The following is a 24,881-nucleotide window of genomic DNA, read 5'->3' on the forward strand; positions in this document are numbered from 1 at the left end:
GTTCGTTGTTTCGAAGCACCACGTGATGATCGGGTGTGATAGATTCTAACGTTCGAATACAACGGGTGTAAGCCAGATTTACACACGCAATACACTTAGGTTGACTTGACGAGCCTAGCATGTACAGACATGGCCTCGGAACACGGAAGACCGAAAGGTCGAGCATGAGTCGTATAGAAGATACGATCAACATGAAGATGTTCACTGATGTTGACTAGCCCGTCTCACGTGATGATCGGACACGGCCTAGTTGACTCGGATCATGTTTCACTTAGATGACTAGAGGGATGTCTATCTGAGTGGGAGTTCATTGAATAATTTGATTAGATGAACTTAATTATCATGAACTTAGTCTAAAATCTTTACAATATGTCTTGTAGATCAAATGGCCCACGCTAATGTTGCCCTCAACTTCAACGCCTTCCTAGAGAAAACCAAGCTGAAAGATGATGGCAGCAACTATACGGACTGGGTCCGGAACCTGAGGATCATCCTCATAGCTGCCAAGAAAGATTATGTCCTAGAAGCACCGCTAGGTGACGCACCCATCCCAGAGAACCAAGACGTTATGAACGCTTGGCAGCAGCGTGCTGATGATTACTCCCTCGTTTAGTGCGGCATGCTTTACAGCTTAGAACCGGGGCTCCAAAAGCGTTTTGAGCAACACGGAGCATATGAGATGTTCGAAGAGCTGAAAATGGTTTTCCAAGCTCATGCCCGGGTCGAGAGATATGAAGTCTCCGACAAGTTCTTCAGTTGTAAGATGGAGGAAAATAGTTCTGTCAGTGAGCACATACTCAAAATGTCTGGGTTACACAACCGCTTGACTCAGCTGTGAGTTAATCTCCCGGATGACGCGGTCATTGACAGAATCCTTCAGTCGCTTCCACCGAGCTACAAGAGCTTTGTGATGAACTTCAATATGCAGGGGATGGAAAAGACCATTCCTGAGGTATATTCAATGCTGAAATCAGCGGAGGTGGAGATCAAAAAGAAACATCAAGTGTTGATGGTGAATAAAACCACTAAGTTCAAGAAAGGCAAGGGTAAGAAGAACTTCAAGAAGGACGGCAAGGGAGTTGCCGCGCCCGGTAAGCCAGTTGCTGGGAAGAAGCCAAAGAATGGACCCAAGCCTGAGACTGAGTGCTTTTATTGCAAGGGAAGTGGTCACTGGAAGCGGAACTGCCCCAAGTACTTACCGGACAAGAAGACCGGCAACACCAAAGGTATATGTGATATACATATTATTGATGTGTACCTTACCAACACTCGTAGTAGCTCCTGGGTATTTGATACCGGTGCGGTTGATCATATTTGTAACTCAAAGCAGGAGCTGTGGAATAAACGGAGACTGGCAAAGGACGAGGTGACGATGCGCGTCGGGAGTGGTTCCAAGGTCGATGTGATCGCCGTCGGCACGCTACCTCTACATTTACCTACGGGATTAGTTTTAAACCTCAATAATTGTTATTTAGTGCCAGCTTTGAGCATGAACATTGTATCAGGATCTCGTTTAATTCGAGATGGCTACTCATTTAAATCCGAGAATAATGGTTGTTCTATTTATATGAGAGATATGTTTTATGATCATGCCCCGCTGGTTAATGGTTTATTCTTAATGAATCTCGAACGTAGTGTTACACATATTCATAGTGTGAATACCAAAAGATGTAAGGTTGATAATGATAGTCCCACATACTTGTGGCACTGCCGTCTTGGTCACATTGGTGTCAAACGCATGAAGAAGCTCCATGCAGATGGACTTTTGGAGTCTCTTGATTACGAATCATTTGACACGTGCGAACCATGCCTCATGGGTAAGATGACCAAGACTCCGTTCTCCGGAACAATGGAGCGAGCAACCAACTTATTGGAAATCATACATACTGATGTGTGCGGTCCAATGAGTGTTGAGGCTCACGGTGGCTATCGTTATGTTCTCACTCTCACTGATGACTTGAGTAGATATGGGTATGTCTACCTAATGAAACACAAGTCTGAGACCTTTGAAAAGTTCAAGGAATTTCAGAGTGAGGTTGAGAATCAACGTGACAGGAAAATAAAGTTCTTACGATCAGATCGTGGAGGGGAATATTTCAGTCACGAATTTGGCACACACTTAAGGAAATGTGGAAAGTTTCACAACTCATGCCGCCTGGAACACCTCAGCGAAATGGTGTGTCCGAACGTCGTAATCGCACTCTATTGGATATGGTGCGATCTATGATGTCTCTTACCGATCTACCGCTCTCATTTTGGGGCTATGCTTTAGAGACTGCCGCATTCACTTTAAATAGGGCTTCGTCGAAATCCGTTGAGACGACACCATATGAATTATGGTTTGGGAAGAAACCTAAGCTGTCGTTTCTAAAAGTTTGGGGATGCGATGCTTATGTCAAGAAGCTTCAACCTGAAAAGCTCGAACCCAAGTCGGAAAAATGCGTCTTCATAGGATACCCTAAGGAAACCATTGGGTATACCTTCTACCTCAGATCCGAAGGCAAGATCTTTGTTGCCAAGAACGGGTCCTTTCTGGAGAAAGAGTTTCTCTCGAAAGAAGTAAGTGGGAGGAAAGTGGAACTTGATGAAGTACTACCTCTTGAACCGGAAAGTAGCGCAGCTCAGGAAGATGTTCCTGTGGTGCCTGCACTGACTAGAGAGGAAGCTAATGATGATGATCAAGGTACTTCGGATCAAGTTACCACTGAACTTCGTAGGTCCACGAGGACACGTTCCACACCAGAGTGGTATAGCAACCCTGTCCTGGAAATCATGTTGTTAGACAACGGTGAACCTTCAAACTATGAAGAAGCAATGGCGGGCCCAGATTCCGACAAATGGCTAGAAGCCATGAAATCCGAGATAGGATCCATGTATGAAAAAGAAGTATGGACTTTGACTGACTTGCCCGATGATCGGCGAGTCATAGAAAACAAATGGATCTTTAAGAAGAAGACGGACGCGGATGGTAATGTGACCATCTACAAAGCTCGACTTGTCGCTAAGGGTTATCGACAAGTTCAAGGGGTTGACTACGATGAGACTTTCTCACCCGTAGCGAAGCTGAAGTCCGTCCGAATCATGTTAGCAATTGCCGCATACTATGATTATGAGATATGGCAGATGGACGTCAAAACGGCATTCCTTGACGGCTTCCTTAAGGAAGAGTTGTATATGATGCAGCCGGAAGGTTTTGTCGATCCTAAGAATGCTAACAATGTATGCAAGCTCCAGCGCTCAATCTATGGGCTGGTGCAAGCATCTCGGAGTTGGAACATTCGCTTTGATGAGATGATCAAAGCATTTGGGTTTACACAGACTTATGGAGAAGCCTGTGTTTACAAGAAAGTGAGTGGGAGCTCTGTAGCATTTCTCATATTATATGTGGATGACATACTGTTGATGGGAAATGATATAGAATTCTTAGGAAGCATAAAGGCCTACTTGAACAAGTGTTTTTCAATGAAGGACCTTGGAGAAGCTGCTTATATATTAGGCATCAAGATCTATAGAGATAGATCAAGACGCCTCATTGGTCTTTCACAAAGTACGTACCTTGACAAGATATTGAAGAAGTTCAATATGAATCACTCCAAGAAGGGGTTCTTGCCTGTATTGCAAGGTGTGCAATTGAGCACGGCTCAATGCCCGACCACGGCAGAAGATAGAGAAAAGATGAGTGTCGTCCCCTATGCCTCGGCCATAGGGTCTATTATGTATGCCATGCTGTGTACCAGACCTGATGTAAACCTTGCCGTAAGTTTGGTAGGAAGGTACCAAAGTAATCCCGGCATGGAACACTGGACAGCGGTCAAGAATATCCTGAAGTACCTGAAGAGGACTAAGGATATGTTTCTCGTTTATGGAGGCGACGAAGAGCTCGTCGTAAAGGGTTACGTCGATGCTAGCTTCGATACAGATCTGGATGACTCTAAGTCACAAACCGGATACGTGTATATTTTGAATGGTGGGGCAGTAAGCTAGTGCAGTTGCAAGCAAAGCGTTGTGGTGGGATCTACATGTGAAGCGGAATACATGGCGGCCTCAGAGGCAACACAAGAAGCAATCTGGGTGAAGGAGTTCATTACCGACCTAGGAGTTATTCCCAATGCGTCGGGCCCGATGACTCTCTTCTGTGACAACACTGGAGCTATTGCCCTTGCCAAGGAGCCCAGGTTTCACAGGAAGACCAGGTATATCAAGCGTCGCTTCAACTCCATTCGTGAAAATGTTCAAAATGGAGACATAGATATTTGTAAAGTACATACGGACCTGAATGAAGCAGATCCGTTGACTAAACCTCTCCCTAGAGCAAAACATGATCAACACCAGAACTGTATGGGTGTTCGATTCATCACAATGTAACTAGATTATTGACTCTAGTGCAAGTGGGAGACTGTTGGAAATATGCCCTAGAGGCAATAATAAAATGGTTATTATTATATTTCCTTGTTCATGATAATTGTCTATTGTTCATGCTATAATTGTGTTATCCGGAAATCGTAATACATGTGTGAATACATAGACCACAACATGTCCCTAGTGAGCCTCTAGTTGACTAACTCGTTGATCAACAGATAGTCATGGTTTCCTGACTATGGACATTGGATGTCATTGATAACGGGATCACATCATTAGGAGAATGATGTGATGGACAAGACCCAATCCTAAGCATAGCACAAGATCGTGTAGTTCGTTTGCTAGAGCTTTTCCAAATGTCAAGTATCATTTCCTTAGACCATGAGATTGTGCAACTCCCGGATACCATAGGAGTGCTTTGGGTGTGCCAAACGTCACAACGTAACTGGGTGGCTATAAAGGTGCACTACGGGTATCTCCGAAAGTGTCTGTTGGGTTGGCACGAATCGAGACTGGGATTTGTCACTCCGTATGACGGAGAGGTATCTCTGGGCCCACTCGGTAATGCATCATCATAATGAGCTCAATGTGACCAAGTGTTTGCTCACGGGATCATGCATTACGGTACGAGTAAAGTGACTTGCCGGTAACGAGATTGAACAAGGTATTGGGATACCGACGATCGAATCTCGGGCAAGTAACGTACCGATTGACAAAGGGAATTGTATACGGGATTGATTGAATCCTCGACATCGTGGTTCATCCGATGAGATCATCGTGGAACATGTGGGAGCCAACATGGGTATCCAGATCCCGCTGTTGGTTATTGACCGGAGAGTCGTCTCGGTCATGTCTGCATGTCTCCCGAACCCGTAGGGTCTACACACTTAAGGTTCGGTGACGCTAGGGTTGTAGAGTATGCGGAAATCCGAAAGTTATTCGGAGTCCCGGATGAGATCCCAGACGTCACGAGGAGTTCCGGAATGGTCCGGAGGTAAAGATTTATATATGGGAAGTCCTATTTTGGCCACCGGAAAATGTTCGGGATTTTTCGGTATTGTACCGGGAAGGTTCTAGAAGGTTCCGGAGTGGGGCCCACCTGCATGGGGGGCCCACATGAACGTGGGTAGTGGGGGCAGGCCCCACACCCCTGGTCAAGGTGCACCAAGATCCCCCCTTAGAAGGAATAAGATCATATCCCGAAGGGATAAGATCAAGATCCTTAAAAAAGGGGGATAACAATCGGTGGGGAAGGGAAATGATGAGATTTCTTTCCCCCACCTTTGCCAACGCCCCAATGGACTTGGAGGGCAAGAAACCAGCCCCCTCCACCCCTATATATAGTGGGGAGGCGCATGGGAGCTATACCCCTGCCCCTGGCGCCTCCCTCTCCCTCCCGTGACACCTCTCCCTCTCGCTGAGCTTGGCGAAGCCCTGCCGAGATCCCCGCTGCTTCCACCACTACGCCGTAGTGCTGCTGGATCTCCATCAACCTCTCCCTCCCCTTGGTGGATCAAGAAGGAGGAGACGTCTTCCCCAACCGTACGTGTGTTGAACGCGGAGGTGCCATACGTTCGGCGCTCGGTCATCGGTGATTTGGATCACAACGAGTACGACTCCATCAACCCCGCTCACTTGAACGCTTCCGCTCGCGATCTACAAGGGTATGTAGATGCACTCTTTTCCCTCTCGTTGCTAGAAGACTCCATAGATTGTTCTTGATGATGCGTAGAAATTTTTTAATTTCTGCAACTATCTCCAACAGGAAGACGACGGCGCCTTGAGTCCAGTGAGCCGGCTCGTGTCCCCTGCCCTACTCTACCTTGACAGCGACCGGACCAACACTCCGAGGGGCGCAGCCGGCCGCCGGACATGGCCACGGCGGAGCCAGACGAGCGGGGAGTGGAACCGGACGAAGCTCCGCTCAAAGATCGCTACGTTGCATGTAATAATATGGATTTTAGATTTCTAATTTGAGATATCCGGATGTGAAATGCATTTTTGAGGCGTGACAGGTCACTGTCCGCGCGTCCGCGGGTGTTTGAGTTGTCGGATTTGCCAAGTCCGTCCGTAGATGCTCTAAAAAGACTTATATTTAGAAACGGAGGGAGGACATCTTACGATGAATATATGTTTGGCATTCTAAATGTAAGGCCTCCTTTGGTTTGAATGAAATTTTGTAGGATAGAATTTATATAGGAAAGTTTTCTTTAGAGCCCTTTAGTTTGTAGGAATAGAATCCTATTTATATGAAGGGATTCTCTCTATCCTCCACATTTAATAGGAAAATAAACATTAGGTTAGACTCAATGGAAAAATTCTTATGATGTGAACAAAATAACATCTCTTTTTCTATTTTCACTCATAGGATTTGAGATGACATTTGAGATGCATGTCATCTTATTTCTTATGATTTTCCAATAATTTTTCTACCCTAAGGACCAAAGGAGGCCTAAATGTTTTTCCCTATACATTTGATCAAAGTTTGTGAAATTTGACTTCTCAAAAAATCTGTATGAACGGAGGGAGTAGCATTTAGGTTTGACAATTAGTACTATTTCTAGCTCTGACAACCTTCTACTCCAAAATAAGTTGAAGGTTTACAAGACAAATGTACACGTCAACCGAATACCTTCTCTCCTTGCTTGAAAAAGAAGGATGATCAATACTCAACAAAAAATAACAAAACGAATGAATGAATTGGATTTCCTATTCTACCCTACAGACGGGTGCCATGAATCATGATCGATCTAAGCCTCGAAGATGGTGTCAAGGGCGGGCCTCCACTGCCTTGGCCTAATCCTACAAAGCAGCGCACATTCAGCAGACTCCTTTCCACCCTCGGTGCTCGCGGCTTCTCCTTCCGGGAAAATCCTTCTCCCGGACCTGCTGCCCCTGCCCTTGCCATCCTTCTTGCCGGACACCAGCCGGCGGATGGCGTCCGCCTCCTGACCGCCCAGCCGCGCCCCGGCCCTCCCGGCGGGCACGAGGAGGTACACCTCCCCGGCGCGCAGGAACTCGTCGGCCGCCAGGGCACGCAGCCGCCGCTCCTTGGCGGCGTCCCTCGCTATGGCAACAACGTGCCCCGGCGCCTCGATCATCAGCTCGGCCACGCCGGCGTGCTCCTCCAGCCGGAACTGGCTGCCGTCCGGCAGGACGACCAGCGGCCCCGCGCGCTCTGCGCCGCCCGTGACGCACTGCGAGACCAAGTTACCCATGTATATGCGGACCGTGGTGTGCTCGTGCTGCGACGTAAAGTAGTACCAAATCTTGGCCTGGATCGATGTTGTTGGTCGACGAAGAGCTCTGGTGTTTATCCAAGTGAAAGGAATCTGGAGATGGGTGTGTCCCCGGTGGGTGGTTTGCTCTATATAGGCGGCAGGCAGCAGGAAGGTGGGCTTGTCCGCTCGGAGCTGCACCGGGATGATGGACGTGGCGGAGATGGGGTCCGGCCGGCCGACTGGTCTATTCTACACGGAGCGCGTGCGATTGGACGTAGCGGCAGTGTGAGTGTTTGATACGATCCACTTCGCGCGGCCCAGCGCCGAACACGTCAACACCGCGGGTGCGGACTGCATAGCCTTTACGAGCCGCCTGGTCTTTGGAGTGGGTGTTGTTCCAGTCAGACGTCTCCGTCGGCTCCAGACCCTAACAAACACATCGTGTTTAACTGCTAGTTTAATTCAACGAGGTCTGGGTATGTCATGACGATCGGGTCAGTTTGATCGCTTCGTGCTGTTGATGCCGAGTGCTTGATTAGTTATGCTCTGTGAAAAAGAGTTTTCTTTTGAACGGATAATACACAATTACTCATTCGATTTGATCTTATCTTAATTAAAATTGAGACAAAAAAAATTCGTGATCTTTGTCACATACAAATGCTACCTGTAAATTTTGAGACAAAAAAGTTAAGCATTTTGGCCTGCGCAAAAAGGACAAATCAAAGACCAAATGTCACCCAAAGTTCGTTTTTTCACCGACGAAACACCGCTGCTCCGTTCTGCATGAAATTTGTCAAGCATGTTTGCTACACCAACATGATCATCTATAATTTTTTTCAGAATTTTTTGAAAACATTTAAATTGTTTTTTTAGGTACTGTTCATCCGGGTGCAAATGCACCCGGGAGCCAAAACGCCTCCCCACAAAAGAGAGGCTACACTAATTGCTTTGGGAATTGAACATGTGCGAAATATTTCATTGGGCAATTTTGTATCCACAAAACTCGTGCCATTCACTCACAATATATCTTAATTGATGAGATTTCAGATTTAAACCCTCTAAACCTAAAAGAAGGGAGGAAATCATTACCAACTCAAAAAAATAGCTAAAGAAGTACTGACTCATGACGTATGTACGGTCTGGTGATCAATTTAACCTGCTTCATGCTCATTGCTTAGCAGTATTATCCCATCGTGAGACAATTCATTAATCACAATTGGTGTGGAACCACAAAATACTACACCACTGTAGCAACGCACGGGCAATTACCTAGTGGACTTGAAAAAAACGCTAAGGTGCCAAGCAATAAATAGTAGCAATTTTTAGTTATCCAGAGTAATACACCAAGCAAGACAAGTTTGAACAAAAAGCGAAAACAACAGACAAATCGGACCTGAAATTTCTGCTGTTTTATAAGCTAGGACTCACAAGGAAATAAACCTTGACGTTAGTGCTTACTAAAGTATGGACTTGTTCACTTATTTTCATGAAGTTTCACCCAAACATCACCACTTTTCGCCTAGGCTGCAAGTCCTTTGGAGCAAAAAACACCCTCACAAGAAACTGACCATACTTGAAGACCGACTCGTCTGGCGAACTAACAGTTCCAGCCACCCCATTTTGGAAAGTCCACTGGAACACCATTTTCTCCACTTGTAAGCGAACATCCAATTTTCCCTTCTCCTTCACAGCGACAACATGCTGGTTTAGCTTCCCACCACCAACGAATTTGTCATCAAACAGCACAATCTCATGATCAAAGCCACAGCTGAAAGCGGTAAATCTCAAATGATGAGGATGGTCAACCATTGCAAAGATTTGTATCACAGCCTCAACACTCAATGAAGGAACATGAAGTCTATCTCCAAGCTGCAACTGTTACCAGGAATCCGTCCTGTTCGCATCTCATCAAAACATGACTGGAAATAAATCTCAACATATGCAGAGAGCAACTGTTCGTCAGGCAATCCATCTCCCTCCTTCTTCACCCAAAGATCAACTTCCAGTAATGCCTGATCTGGTGCATACATCCCTCGACAGGGGCTACAAAGAGGTAAGGTGAAAAAATCCTGCAATTTGATAACTCGTCAGATCTAACCAAAGTAATCCACTCACAAGTAAATTAGTACTATCTTCGTCTCAAAATGTAAGATGTTAACAAAAACGTCTTACATTTTGAGACGGAGGGAGTAGTATTTATTAACAGAATAAACTCTTAAGATATGCAGCCTCATGATCAAATCAATGACACTCCTTCAGTCACTGTTTCAGAATACAAACGTATATTTTCAACATTTATTCAAAAATTTAGGCATCTGCCGAAGACATTGATGACATTTTCCCAGTTTTACCTCATCTATCTTGCCGACCACTTCAAGATTTATGAGTAAACATTGACATGTAAGTAAATTACACTATCAGTTACTGAACACTGTTCAAGTGTGTCAAATAGGTCACAGATCACTAAAGTAAATTAAGCATGTTAACTGTTTGCACGTCATAAGCACCATACCAAATCATCTGAGTCAGCATAATACTTGTACATGGTATATGTACTCATCTTAGTTCTTGTGTATATCGAAATCCACCAGTAGAAACCAACAGCTAACCATGATACCACCCATAAAAACAACGGGCTACTAAATTCCATCCACTGCAATCCCACTCCCAACCACAGAGTGTGGACTGTGGTGCCCACAACGATCCAACATATGCCATGTTTGTTTACAGTGCATGTGTAATGCAGCCTGTGGTTTGTTTGGCATATGCAAATAAGAAACAAAATGCGTCATGGGTACAGCATGATTGCAGGAACGAGTGTAGCTGCAGTAGTTCATCTTGATTGTCTTTCAAACATTTTTATTCAAAGCAATTCAGACAAGCCCAAAAACGGATCAAACAAGTGACCATGTCTATGCTGGCCTTATTTTTAGGAGCATCTAATTAAGCACAACTGCAGTATCCCTCATTTGTACAAAGAAACTGCAGCATGCAGATAAGTGTTGGTAAGTGTATCCCCTTCTAATAAGAGTCTTAGCAGAGTCCTATGGCTGGTCACAATGGGAGTATCATGCATGCCAACTATGCATTTTTGCTGAGGTGGCACACAATTAAATGAGGAAAGAGATGATTGAGTATCATGATATGACTGTATCATATTAAATAATGTACTAGTATGTGTCATGCATGGCAATAAATAAGGTCACTACGATATCAAGCTATGATATACTATGCATTGTGGAGATAGTATCATACACTAGTATCATATGCATGACTCTAGTATATTATACTATGCATTGTGGAGATAGTATCATACACTAGTACCATGATTCTAGTATAGATACTTCCCATTGTGACCAGCCTAATGAGAAGTTTCAAGTGGTCTGTTGGAGAACCTCACTGCGAGAAGACATAAAATAAAGCCAAGTGTAGCGAGAGAAATAAAAAGGGCAGCCCGGTGCATGTAGCTCCCACTTGCGCAGGGTTCGGGGAAGGGTCCGACCACTTTGGGTCTATTGTATGCAGCCTTTCCCTGCATTTCTGCAAGAGGCTGTTTCCAGGACTTGAACCCGTGACCTCATGGTCACAAGGCAGCAGCTTTACGACTGCGCCAAGGCTCCCCTTCAAGTGTAGCGAGAGAAATCATCCATAAAAATAATATAGTATCGATGGCACCCTTTCTAAGCAAAGGGAGACGGACCCCACACATCGGAATGAATTAAATCAAAAGGATGCTGAGACACTGACTCACTAGTATGACAAAGTAACTAAATCCGTTTGCCAAGCCTACAACCCTAACACTCTAATGAGACATCTCCTGAGACAGACCCAGAAGACCTCAACGAACTGAAGACGACAAACGAGATCCACAAAGATGACTGAGTCGAGGATGCCACTTCTAGAAGGAAACAGTAGGGGAAGCAACAGAAGCAAAGGGACTGGCGATTGTGGTGACAGCGGAAGGAATACGAAGCCAATATAACTCCCAAAGACCCTGAGAGTCACGGCAGCGAGGGCCAACTCCAACCAGGGTACGTGTGCGACGATCTAAACAGAATAAGAATCAACATCAAGAATGAGGCGAAAGCTCACCAGCAGAGCTCATGGTAAGTTGAGGAACATGAGCAACATAAAAAGAAGTGGTAAGAGATCCTTGACTAACAACAGCCATCAAGGGTGAGAACATGAACAAGAAAATCAAGAGATCTAAGAGAGGGCAGGGTGGAAGAATCAGAAGACATATGAAAAGAAGCTCCAGAATCCAGAACCTACGGAGATGTACCTGACTGTGTAGGTGGTGGTCGCACGGTTCCAGAAGCATCAGTAACAGATCCTACAACAACCGTCGAAGAAGAACCTAAAGTTGCAAGCAAAAGCTAACTCTCAGAATATCCAGCTCAGTCAAGGTGATGGCGGAGGGCGCCGGAGTAGAAGCACAGGTCCCTGAAGAAGTGTGTGCCTTGTCGCTCATGTGCCGCTTCTTCAAGAGCAATCAGACTCAGGGTGTCCATCCTTGTTGCAGTAGCCACAATGAATACGAGACCGACCCTCACCACCACCAGGAGGAGTGGGCAGGAGCGGCAAAGCACTGGAGAGGGAAAGAGCCGATGCAATAGACAGCATAACAGGAGCTCGAGCAATGAGCCGAGGGAACCTCAAGTAAACCAGCAACACATAGGCTCGGCATGAATCTCAGAAAGTGCCTCCATAAGAGAAACACGACCACGAGCAAACAGCTGAGCGCGCAGTGGCTCAAACTCCTTACGAAGACGAGACAAGAACTCATAGATGCGATGAAACTCCAGTCTGACCGACCACACAGCCTGGCAACACTGGCAAGTAGCCAAGCACCACAGCCAGCAATGCAAAGAGTCAAGCTGGCGCCAGATAGCAGAACCATAGCAGACTCTGTGCTTAGAACTCATCAACAGCAGAGACCGCCAGATAGCAGAACCATAGCAGACTCTGTGCTTAGAACTCATCAACAGCAGAGACATCCTGCTGAAGAGCATGCTCCTGATGGACCACAAACAGGGTTGATAGCTGGCGAAGACGGGTCCACATCTCTAAGACGGTGGCAAGGCCCATAAACTCAGAGGCCAAAATAGGTAGAACACTGGAGGTGAGAACAGCCACAGCACAAGCATCCTCATCAAACCACTGTGTGTACACAGACAGGGCAGCATGGTAAGTGAGAAGAGCCTCCTCATACACGAAGGCCTGTTGGTCATAAGCATTAACCGCGGCATCATCAGCAACTGCACCCTTAGCAGCCTAAGAAGCATCCACGGCAAGAGCCGGTGACGTCGGCGGGGTAGGAGCCACAGGAGAGGAACCGGATGCGGCGAACAAGGGGCCTCGCCGGAAAGAACGCCCCAAAGACGAATGCCACACATATGAATGCGCATAAAGGCAACGAACTCGATCAACGAGGAATTGCGACAAAGACATTGTACCTGTTTTTTCATATATTTTTACAGCCTAGCAGTCAACCGAGAACACAAAACGCCCTAGACCAAAGAAGTGGCAGCGCGGTGTCGAGTTCTGCAGGAGGCGTCCGGGGCAAACCAGATTGGAGGCAATCTAGCGTGGTGAGTGGCGCAGGGCGCGCCAGACAGGCATGGCGAAGGACAGCCAGGCGGAGGCTAGCGGAGGGCGGGACGGGCACGACCGACCTAGACCGGCGAGAAGAGCGGACCGGCGGCGGTGAAGTGCAGGCCGGGCACAACCGACTTGGACCAGCAACGGGGCAGATCAACCAGATCAGACAGGCAACGGGGCGGATCAGGCAGAGCCGGCAATAGGGAACAGAACACGATGACCAAGATGCGACAAAGAGGAGAGCAGCGACCTGGTGCGCACATGTGAACAGGCGAAGGAAAGCAGTAGCGACAAGCCGACCGACAAGATTGCGGTGGCACAGGCACAAGATTGGATCAAAACACGAGTTTTGCATGCGATTTTTTTTACCTAGGCTCTAATACCATGTTAGGAAATATGCAACTCGTATTTCCTAGGGGGCAAGGGCCAATGTGTGCGTGTGTGTGTCTATATATATATACAACCCCGCCTATGTTGTCTCAACATAGCTGGTCCCAAGCCCGGGTAAAGGAGGAGGGTTGTGATAGGCTTGGCGAGCCAACGTAAAAACTCAGCCACTCTTATGGAGATGAAACCAAAAGATTTTCGTCAGGGCGTAACCCACTCAGAGACGCGCCACATCGGAACCCGGGTGTGGTGGCAAATGGGCAAGGGCCGGGCCGTCACCCCCCTGGTGGAGCGCCGTATCTTGATCCGGATACGGTGGCAAGTGAGCGAGGATCGGGTCGTCGCATCCTTAGTGGCGCGCTACATCGGCGCCCGGATGTAGTGGAAAATGAGCAAGGGTCTTCGCATTTGACTCGACGAGTGTGAAGGGTAAGGAAGCTAGCCGAGCCTAGGAGGATTCGCTTAGGTAGCTGGAACGTAGGGTCTCTGACAGGGCAGCTTCGGGAGATAGTTGACGCAGCGGTGAGGAGAGGTGTTGATATCCTTTGCGTCCAAGAAACCAAATGGAGGGGACAGAAGGCGAAGGAGGTGGAAGATACCGGCTTCAAGCTGTGGTACACGGGAACGGCTGCAAACGGAAATGGCGTAGGCATCTTGATCAACAAGAGCCTCAAGTATGGAGTGGTAGACGTCAAGAGACGTGGGGACCGGATTATCCTGGTCAAGCTCGTGGTTGGGGACTTAGTTCTCAATGTTATCAGTGCGTATGCCCCGCAAGTAGGCCACAATGAGAACACCAAGAGGGAGTTCTGGGAAGGCCCGGAAGACATGGTTAGGAGTGTACCGATTGGCAAGAAGCTCTTCATAGGAGGAGACCTCAATGGCCACGTGGGTACATCTAACACAGGTTTTGAAGGGGCGCATGGGGGCTTTGGCTATGGTATCAGGAATCAAGGAGAAGATGTCTTAAGCTTTGCTCTAGCCGACGACATGATTGTAGCTAACACCCTCTTTAGAAAGAGAGAATCACATCTGGTGACTTTTAGTAGTGGCCAACACTCTAGCTAGATTGATTTCATCCTCTCGAGAAGAGAAGATAGGCGTGCGTGCCTAGACTGTAAGGTGATACCTGGAGAGAGTGTTGTACCTCAGCATAAGCTGGTGGTTGCTGACTTCCGCTTTCAGATTCGTGTCCAGCGGGATAAGCGTGCCAAAGTCGCTAGAACAAAGTGGTGGAAGCTCAAGGGGGGGGGGGTAGCCAAGGCGTTCAAGAAGAGGGTCATTAAGGAGGGCCCTTGGGAGGAAGGAGGGGATGCGGACAATGTGTGCATGAAGATGGCGACTTGCATTCGTAAGGTGGCCTCGGAGTTTGGAGTGTCCAGGGGAAGGAGAAGCGAAGATAAGGATACCTGGTGGTGGAACGATGATGTCCAGAAGGCGATTAAAGAGGAGAAAGATTGCTTCAGACGCCTATACCTAGATAGGAGTGCAGACAACATAGAGAAGTACAAGATGGCGAAGAAGGCCGCAAAGCCAACTGTCAGTGAAGCAAAGGGTCGGGCATATGAGCTCTACCAATGGTTAGGCACGAAGGAAGGCGAAAGGGACATCTATAAGATGGCCAAGATCCGAGAGAGGAAGGCGAGGGATATTGGCCAAGTAAAATGCATCAAGGACGGAGCAGACCAACTCTTGGTGAAGGACGAGGAGATTAAGCATAGATGGCAGGAGTACTTCGACAAGCTGTTCAATGGGGAGAATGAGAGTTCTACCATCGAACTGGACGACTCCTTTGATGAGACCAGCATGCGTTTTGTGCGGCGAATCCAGGAGTCTGAGGTCAAGGAGGCTTTAAAAAGGATGAAAGGAGGCAAGGCGATGGGCCCTGATTGTATCCCCATTGAGGTGTGGAAAGGCCTCGGGGACATAGCGATAGTATGGCTAACCAAGCTTTTCAACCTCATTTTTCGGGCAAAAAAGATGCCAGAAGAATGGGGACGGAGTATATTAGTACCAATCTTCAAGAACAAGGGGGATGTTCAGAGTTGTACTAATTACCGTGGAATCAAGCTGATGAGCCATACAATGAAGCTATGGGAGAGTCATTGAGCACCGCTTAAGGATGACAAGCGTGACAAAAAATCAGTTTGGTTTCATGCCTGGGAGGTCGACCATTGAAGCCATTTTCTTGGTACGACAACTTATGGAGAAATGCAGGGAGCAAAAGAAGGACTTGCATATGGTGTTGATTGACTTGGAGAAGGCCTATGATAAGATACCACGGAATGTCATGTGGTGGGCCTTGGAGAAACACAAAGTCCCAACAAAAGTACATTACCCTCATCAAGGACATGTACAATAATGTTGTGACAAGTGTTTGAACAAGTGATGTCGACACTGATGACTTCCCGATTAAGATAGGACTGCATCAGGGGTCAGCTTTGAGCCCTTATCTTTTTGCCTTGGTGATGGATGAGGTCACAAGGGATATACAAAAAGATATCCCATGGTGTATGCTCTTTGTGGATGATGTGGTGCTAGTTGACGATAGTCGGACGGGGGTAAATAGGAAGTTAGAGTTATGGAGACAAAGCTTGGAATCGAAAGGGTTTAGGCTTATATAGAACTAAAACCGAGTACATGATGTGCGGTTTCAGTACTACTAGGTGTGAGGAGGAGGTTAGCCTTGATGGGCAGGTGGTACCTCAGAAGGACACCTTTCGATATTTGGGGTCAATGCTGCAGGAGGATGGGGGTATTGATGAAGATGTGAACCATCGAATCAAAGCCAGATGGATGAAGTGGCGCCAAGCTTCTAGCATTCTCTGTGACAAGAGAGTGCCACAAAAGCTAAAAGGCAAGTTCTACAGGACGACTGTCCGACAAGCAATGTTGTATGGCGCTAAGTGTTGGCCGACTAAAAGGCGACATGTTCAACAGTAAGGTGTGGCGGAGATGCGTATGTTGAGATGGATGTGTGGCCACACGAGGAAGGATAGAGTCCGGAATGATGATATACGAGATAGAGTTGGGGTAGCACCAATTGAAGAGAAGCTTGTCCAACATCGTCCTCCAGAAGCTCCAGTGCATAGCGGACGGCTAAAGCGTGCGGAGAATGTCAAGAGAGGTCGGGGTAGACCGAATTTGACATGGGAGGAGTCCGTTAAGAGAGACCTAAAATATTGGAGTATCACCAAAGAACTAGCTATGGACAGGGGTGCGTGGAAGCTTGCTATCCATGTGCCAAAGTCATGAGTTGGTCGCGAGATCTTATGGGTCTCACCTCTAGCGTACCCCAACTTGTTTGGGACTAAAGGCTTCGTTGTTGTTGTTGTTGTTTGTGTGTGTGAAGGAAACCCTCATACAATGGGTAAAATACACGGGGTTTACATGGAACATAATATGACTCTAACAATCCTAACCCTATAGCATCCCCTGTAGTCTACCACAACTGACATCCACCCATCCCTTCCTTTGTCAACAACAGCTAGACAAACCGTAGCTAGTTGGGCGGTGGGAGGTCGCGCCACATAGCTCTAAGTGGGCTGTCCCCGCCTCAAGCTGTTAGATGCGTTGTGTAAACACTGGCTGCTGACCAGCGGGGAATCTATGTGGAAGATAGAGAAGGATAGGATAAATATTAGGAGAAGAACATGCATTGTTTGCTTGCTTGTTTGTGACTTGTGTGCGGCGACGAGTAAAATGGACATGGCATGTGGCCGTGGATGTGTGGAGCTCCTGCCAGATATGCAGCTATTGCAAGGAGCTGAGATTGATGCAGCTGCTGATCCTCGGTCGCTGCAAGGAGCAGATAGGAGAGAGAATAGAATGGGCGTGAGAGGAAGACAGTGGTGTTGTGCATGTGCATTTGTACTTGTCGAGGAGATGTGCACATCTCAGTGTGTGGCTGCCGCAGTGTTGTTCGAGGCGTGTGGATGGAAAGAAACAGGGGAGAGCTGAGAGAAGCAAGAAGAAATTACTGCAGCAGCTGCCGATAGGGGATTGAGAAGAGAAGTGCAGCAGAGAAGAAGAGGTGTGGCTTGGGGTGTTGTGCTACTGTTGCACGAGGAGATGAGTTGACTGGATGTTTGTATGTTCTGCTGAAAACAGAGGAGAAGAGAGAGTAAGTCTGCTGTTGGGACTTGGCTTTAGGGGGAGACAGCTGAGAAATGCAGAGTAGGTCATGCTGGTGGTGGTGGAGAGAAGACATGAGCCTGGCTGATGAGGTGGAGGTGAAATCATGGTAGATGCTGCTGAGGAGGGTGTTTCAGGACAAGGTGAGCCCTGAAACAGGGGAAGAATGGTGGTTTGTATGCAATGGTGGATTGGTGGTGAAGACGGTAGAACCCAAAGGCTGTGTTTGAGGCAGAGCTGGAGAAGCATGGTGGAACAGTGGAGCGGTTTGCTTTATCTATAAAGCGGGGCGAAAGCCTTTTTCGGTAACAGTGGAGCGCCAATGGTGAGTGAGCAAGGCGAGCAAGGTGCTTGATGGTGATGGCAAAGGTGGTCTTGTAACAGATATTTGGCCGGCTGAAGACAAAGACAGTTGAAGTCGTATACTGGTCCTTGCTCCATGAGAAAAAGATCTTGAGGTGATGGTTCTATGCTAACTAGTGTTGAGGAATGGCCGAATTGTTAGCATAAGGCCTGTGCAGTGCTTCAGCTGCACCGGCGAAAGTGAGGAGGTGCATGGTTGGCATGGCAGTACCGACCCTTCACACGGGAGGTTGGAGATGGCTAGCTCGATGCAGAGTAGGTATGCCGCATGCCATGCAAGTGGTGGTGTTGAGAGCCCCACCTCTTAGGTGGTCGGATTTGATTGTGTCCTCAACGATTGATGGAGAGACTGGTAGCAAGAGATGGAGGAAAAATGCTCTCATGCATGTGTATTGCATGAGCAGGGTTGGTATGAAGATCACCGGGGAGTGTGCTAAAAAGCTAAACGATGGTATCGGTCATCGTAAGAACCATGAAACTGTAACAAGATGGCCATGGTTTTTAACACGTGCCAGTCTCCAGGGAGGGTGCTGATACTTAGTACCAGTGTATAACAATGGCAGTTAATAAGTCCTAACGGGGTAGTTTGTTGGTGATTTTTTTACACAGAAAGAGTAGCCTGTTGGATGCCAATGTATGACTCCAGTTGTAAGTCATCCCAGTTTAAGTGTTATGCATAGGGGTGTCTGGTTTCGAGGGGATCAATGCACCCGGAAATTTCCCCCAAATTATACAAAAAGACCATAAGCTGAAAAGAAGAGGATGCTACAATCTAACGGGTGTGGTTATGGCGCGCGTTGATGCCCAATGACCATTTAATTAAGCCCAGATGTGTAACTGTACAGCACGGTGGCCTATTTGAAAAGGTCCAGTGATCCAAGGTTATTTACTCTCCACATACATTATCTCTTATTCCCAAAAGATTTAAACCAGGTAGGAACCCCATGATCATCTCCCCCTACATCCAGTTGGATTTTCTTAATGCCTATGTATATATAATCAAAATACGCCTTCCAACAAGAAAGCAGAAGAATATAAATGTGATGATCAGGTTTGTATGTTTTTGGCGTATAATTATATAATATTTCAGGAATCTGATGGCATGTTGATGTATAGATTGTGTTTAACGACATGTACCTTATAATGTGACCCTTGAAAATGAAAGACTACATGCATCTGCTCAGAGATAATTTTAAAACACAGGCAAAGAGCTAATTGATATCCTTACTAACTGACATAAATCTGTTATGGCTGTACATAACTGTTCAGGAAAAAACTATTTCTGTAAACGAAACAGGCCTTAATTACCTGCTCAATTGTGACAGCATCCTCTCTGCAACGGTTAAAGATAAGATTCCGTCGTGGTTCCAGAACATCTCTAACAGCGAAAATTCCATAAACACTAATGGGATGGGATTCATAGTTTGACAAGCGCAAAGAGAAGATCTGTAGCATGGTTCTTGGATTGGAATACCCAAGAAATGATGCAGCTGCAAATATAGAGGACAAAAAGGTAATGCTAAGTACAAACATAAATAGCGCAACTGCAGATTACTAAGAATCAACGGCCCTTACTTGTGGAAGTGTCATGGGTAATGTATTCACGGTGATAACAGATGTTGCTTTCAATGCATAGACTTGTTACCACAGGGAGAACTTTCAAAGGAAAAGAAGGAAGACGAGCATTCTTATCACCCCGGGCTAGAATCTCTAGGCGCAGGTTCAAGCAGTCATGATACGCTTTGTTGAAACTGTGAAGCCATCTGGACACTACTTCATCTGCTTCTTCCTTGGAGTAGTTTTTTCCTAAAGAATCAATGCAGCATCAATCGTCAGTTAATTATTTTCAGCTATTTTGGTAGTAGAAAATAAAAAAAATTGCATGGGAAACCAATTAGCAACCTGGGCAATTTGTCTCGCTGTCCTTGTCGATCACTTGGGCATAGTATTCATCCCCAGCCTCCTCCTCATCACTGTTCTCGTCTACCATTTGGGCATCATATTCATCGGTATCCTCCTCGTCATCACTACCCTCCTTGTCATCGCTGTCCTCCTCCATCACTTGGGCATCGCGCTGGTCGTCGCTGTCCACCTGTGTGCTCACGAGCTCAGGAGCGCGCAAGGAAAACTGATCTGATTCTGCGCAATTGAAAACAAATATTTGATCAATAACGTCTTGTTGGGTTGGCGCAAAGCATGTGCGAAGATCAATGGAACATAGAGTAGGGATGCACAGATAGACGCACCTGTGGAGACGAGCGCCTGGTCATCACGGGGTTCTTCCGTAGTCTGGGCCGCGGGGCCACCTATTGCTGACGGCTGATCCGTGCAAACGCTGGGGTGGCCGCCGCCGTCAACAGAAAGGCGGAGGACCTCGGTTTCCTCCGATCCACGCAGTAGCTGCTCTTCCGTTGGAGGAGGCGCCATCGCCACGCGAGGGTTTCCTTGAAGACGGCGGCGCTTTCTGGTTGGGTCGGAGCTAGGGGTTTGGGGATTGGGGAATGGGGATTCGGTTCGTTCAATTGGCGATTTACAAGGAACCCTCCGTTCACTCAGGATGCTTTTTGAGTTGTTTGGATTGCTTACCATATGTATCTAGCGACGAGAAATGGGCCGGCCCAGTTCCAGCTTTACCACAGTGCGCCCAACTGGTTTTGGGGGACCTTCTAGTAGATTCCCTGACCCGGGTTTTTTCCTGTGTATTCCGGTTTTTCGGTTTTCCTTTTTATTTTATTTTTCGTATTTTCTGTTTCCCTTTTTTATTTCTTTTCTTTATTTTACAAAAAATGTTTAAAATATAATATACCAAATAATTGTTCAGAATTTTCAAAAAAGTACCTATTTTAAAACTTTGATGAGAAATTTAGGAAATTTTCAAAAATTCGGAAAATGTTCAGAACCTAAAAATTTTGTTCGCTTCTTTCAGAAAAAATGTTCGGTAATTTCATACAAGTTTACAATTTCAAAAATTCTCCAACATTTGAGAAAATGATTGTATTTTCAATTTTTCCTGCAAATTAAAAATGTTCGGTAATTACAAAAATTGTTCTCATTCCCAAAAAATCAGAAATTAAAATTTCTTCATATTTTAAAAAGCATCACAAATGCAAAAAATGTTCGAGAAATTTCAGAAAATGTTCAACAAATTAAAATTTTGTCCATAATTTCTTAAAGTGTTAGTGTTTTTCCGATTTGCTCATTTTGTAAAAAAAAGTTCAAGAATTTCAAAAATGATCCCAAGTTTACAAAAATACACAAATTCAACAAATATTTTCAAATTTCTTCACTAATTCAAAAAATGTTCAAGGAATTTCAAAAAGATGTCACATTTTTTAAAAACTAATTGTTCAAATAATCTCAACATTCGTGTTTCAATTTCCCCTTTTTACAGAAATATCAAATTTTGTTCACATCATTTTTTTTCCATTTTTCGAAAATTTGTTCAATTAGTTTTAAGAAACTATATGGTACAGTAAATAATTAGGCAACCCTAAAAAAGTAAATAATTATGCTGCATTAAATATCCCGCTCTAGTGAATGATTAGAGACATTGCACTAAGTTAGCAGTTGTTCTGTCCAGTGGCTAGTGTCACTTGTCGACACGATTTCGAATCCTCCAAAAAGTGTGTCTCATTTTTGGTTTATTTTTTCCCGCGATAAATGCTTGGTGCCTTCGAGTGGGCCAGCCCAATCATGATCTGCCTGTGCGTCGGCGCGCTGTTTGACGCAGTACGCGTCAAATGGAAACTCCCGGCAAAAATACCCCAACTTTTATGAAGAAACACACAAAACTGCCATATCCACCGCACAATTTTTTCCATTACCGTGAGAGTCGCATATAGGCATATAAAAAAGCATGGGGGCATGAGAGTTGCCATGGTTCATGGGAATAACCCCCTACCACAGAAAGTGCAAAAAAAAGAATTTACTTTATATCGACAAACAATAATAAATTGTCTTACTGTAGATTATGCCCGGGTATTTCATATATATAGATGACATGCATAAAAATTTCCATGGTATATAGGCCCTGCTTGTTTGAGCTTTTGCTTCTGCTTTTGCAGCTTTTTCACTTCGACAAAAAACAAAAAAAGATCCTAAATAGGTGTTTTTTGCTTCAGCTTTTGGCTTATACCATCATATAACAATATTGATTCATAAGCCAAAAGCCGAAGCAAAAAGGCCCTATTTAGGAGCTTTTGTGGCTTTTTTATCAAGGTGGAAAAACTGCAAAAGCAGAAGCAAAAGCCCAAACAAACATGGCCATAGTATATACAATGAAACTGCCATGGTGTATATAATAAAACTGTCAGGAAAAAGAATACCGAAGGATTTCATTTTGTCATAAGTAAATGTATAAAATTGATATAACCCATCTGAAAATAAGCCATGACCATGTAAATGAAATTGCCATGTGGTTTCCATTTAGTCCTCGGTTTTGGCACTAAATCTAGTAGTAAAAATTATGGCATGATAAAAAAATGTTGTAGGCTTTCATGTTTCCTTTGTAACAGGCACATGGAAACTTAAAAAAAAAATTGTAGTTGTAATTGAGGATTTTGTGTTCTATAAAACATTGCATTTAGTTGGAAATATTGTAATCATCATGCGGTAATTTTGAAAAAAAAAATCCTTCACCACATGGCAAATTGCAAACAAAAACACTTTTTTGTTCCCCTGAACCATTGCAACTTTAAAAAAATGTAATAGACACATGGAAATTTTCGAAATGTTATTCTCCAAAAAGGATGGCGACTTGTTGGGATTTTATTGTCTCAGATGGCATTTTTTTTAGAAAAATTATACTTATCACATGGCAAATAAACCAAAAAAATAGTTTTCTTTTCCTGAATTATTGCAACTTTAGGGGGTTGTGATAGAAAGCATGGAAAGTTTAAGAATTTTGATCTCCAAAAGCATGGCATTTTTTGGAAATTTTGTAATATTTGTATGATTTTTTAGAAATATTTATTTATCACATGGCAAATTACAAAAACCCACTTATGCTTCCCTGAATCATTGCGACTCTTATTGGGAAATGTAATACAGACATGACAAAATTAAGAAATTTATTCTCGAAAAGCATGGCAAATTGTTGGAAAATTTCTAATCTTGATGGAAACTTAGAAAAAGGTTTATACTTATGACATGGCAAATTTACAAAAACGTTTTAGTTTTCCAAAATCATTGCAACTTTAAGAAAAAATTGTAATGGGCACATGGCAAATTTACAAACGTTGTTCTCTAAAACACATGGACTTTTGGGGGGGGAGTGATGGTCAGACGGCAAAGTTAGGTTTTTTGTCCTCCAAAATCATGGCAACTTGTTAGAAAAAATCAATCATTAGATGGCATATTTTGAACTAGTCACATGGCAAATTAACAAAAATTATGTCGTCCAAACCATTGCAACTATTGAGAAAAATTGTAAAAGCTGCCACATATCTAAAATTTGCATGTATATATGATGAGAGAAAAGTTGCCACAACCTAGATGGTACGATGGGAAAAAAGTTGTGCCATTTCTCTAGGTTGGCAACTTGTGTGTTTGTCCTAGTTCAAACTTCAAAGCAACTTTTTTTGTGCATCAGGATTGTTCATATGGGAAAGACCTTGGACATGTGGGGCCTTAGTAGCTGAGTTGTCAATTCAACCTCACCTAGAGAGTTATTTCTCTACAGCAAAGTGTGTAGTATCATGGGAGTATGATAGTTTGATAGTAGGGGTAACAGTAGCAACAGTAACAGCAACAGTGATAGTAGCAGTTTTGTAGTGATTGTAGCAGTAGCAACAACAATTGCAACTTAGCAAAGATAGTATGAGCAAAGCGTAGGCATTGGATCAACGATGGATATGTGTATGGATGCCATTCATCATGCAATAGGCACAACCTAGAGTGATACACAATAGCTCTAATTCATCAATTCAATGTAGGCATGTATTCCGTATATTGTCATACGTACTTATAATAAGAACTTGTATGATATCTTTTGTCCAACCCTCCCGTGGTAGCGGGGTCCATAAGGAAATCTAAGGGTAATTAAGGCCTCCTTAATAGAGAACCAGAAGAAAGCATTAGCATATCGTGAAACATGAAGTCCTCGAATTACAGTCATCCCCAAAGAGTAACCCAATTATTGTCACCTTGGGGTCTACGGTTTATAACAATAACAAGTGCATACAACTAGCAAATAGGATAAAGAACTCAAATATATTGATGAAAGCACAAAGGGTTCAAGTCTGAAATCATGGCACACCGGGCCTAGTGATATGCATTAAGCATAGCAAAGTCATAGCAACATCGATCTCTGTAACATCCCAAAATTTCAATTTGGTATGTTATACATAGATCATCATTGCATATCATATTTTAATTGCATTTTGACAAATCCTCGATAAATCCTAAGCAACTCAAGGACCCTCGGAGAGAGTTGGGGATTTTCTCAAATTTTCATATTTGATTTTCATCAAATCATAAAACGAGGATTTTGGTTTTAATTATTTTTCTCTCCGGAAAAATATTTCATTAAAACTAAATGAGGGGAGAAAATATGACTTCTCCAAAACAATTGAAATATTGGAGGAAAAGTGTTAAAATCATTTATTGGAATTTATTCGGATTTTATTTGCAATTTTAATTGCATTAAAAAAATATTGCATGTTTTCAAAATTTATTTTGTGTCAAAAAAATGTTCACCCTATTCTAAATTTTCTAACTAGACGGGGAAAATTTGTTTTATATTTTTTGGATTTTTATTTTTCTACGAATTTTTTTTCGGCGGAACGTTTTTTTTTTTTAAAAAAATTGCGCCGCGCC

At 44.6% G+C, this 24,881-nt stretch overlaps 1 protein-coding gene and 1 pseudogene across 1 annotated transcript; both read right to left on the reverse strand.

The window, feature by feature from the left end:
• Positions 1-6,973: 6,973 nt before the first annotated feature.
• LOC123124790 (uncharacterized) lies at positions 6,974-7,801 on the reverse strand. The gene has a single exon (XM_044545345.1). The coding sequence runs from the start codon at positions 7,575-7,577 to the stop codon at positions 7,110-7,112; it is 468 nt and encodes a 155-aa protein (XP_044401280.1). The 5' UTR covers positions 7,578-7,801; the 3' UTR covers positions 6,974-7,109.
• A 1,044-nt stretch (positions 7,802-8,845) lies between these two features.
• Positions 8,846-20,608, reverse strand: LOC123121496 (uncharacterized; annotated as a pseudogene).
• Positions 20,609-24,881: the final 4,273 nt, after the last annotated feature.

This window comes from Triticum aestivum, chromosome 5D (assembly GCF_018294505.1).
Source record: "Triticum aestivum cultivar Chinese Spring chromosome 5D, IWGSC CS RefSeq v2.1, whole genome shotgun sequence".
Lineage (NCBI taxonomy): Eukaryota > Viridiplantae > Streptophyta > Magnoliopsida > Poales > Poaceae > Triticum > Triticum aestivum.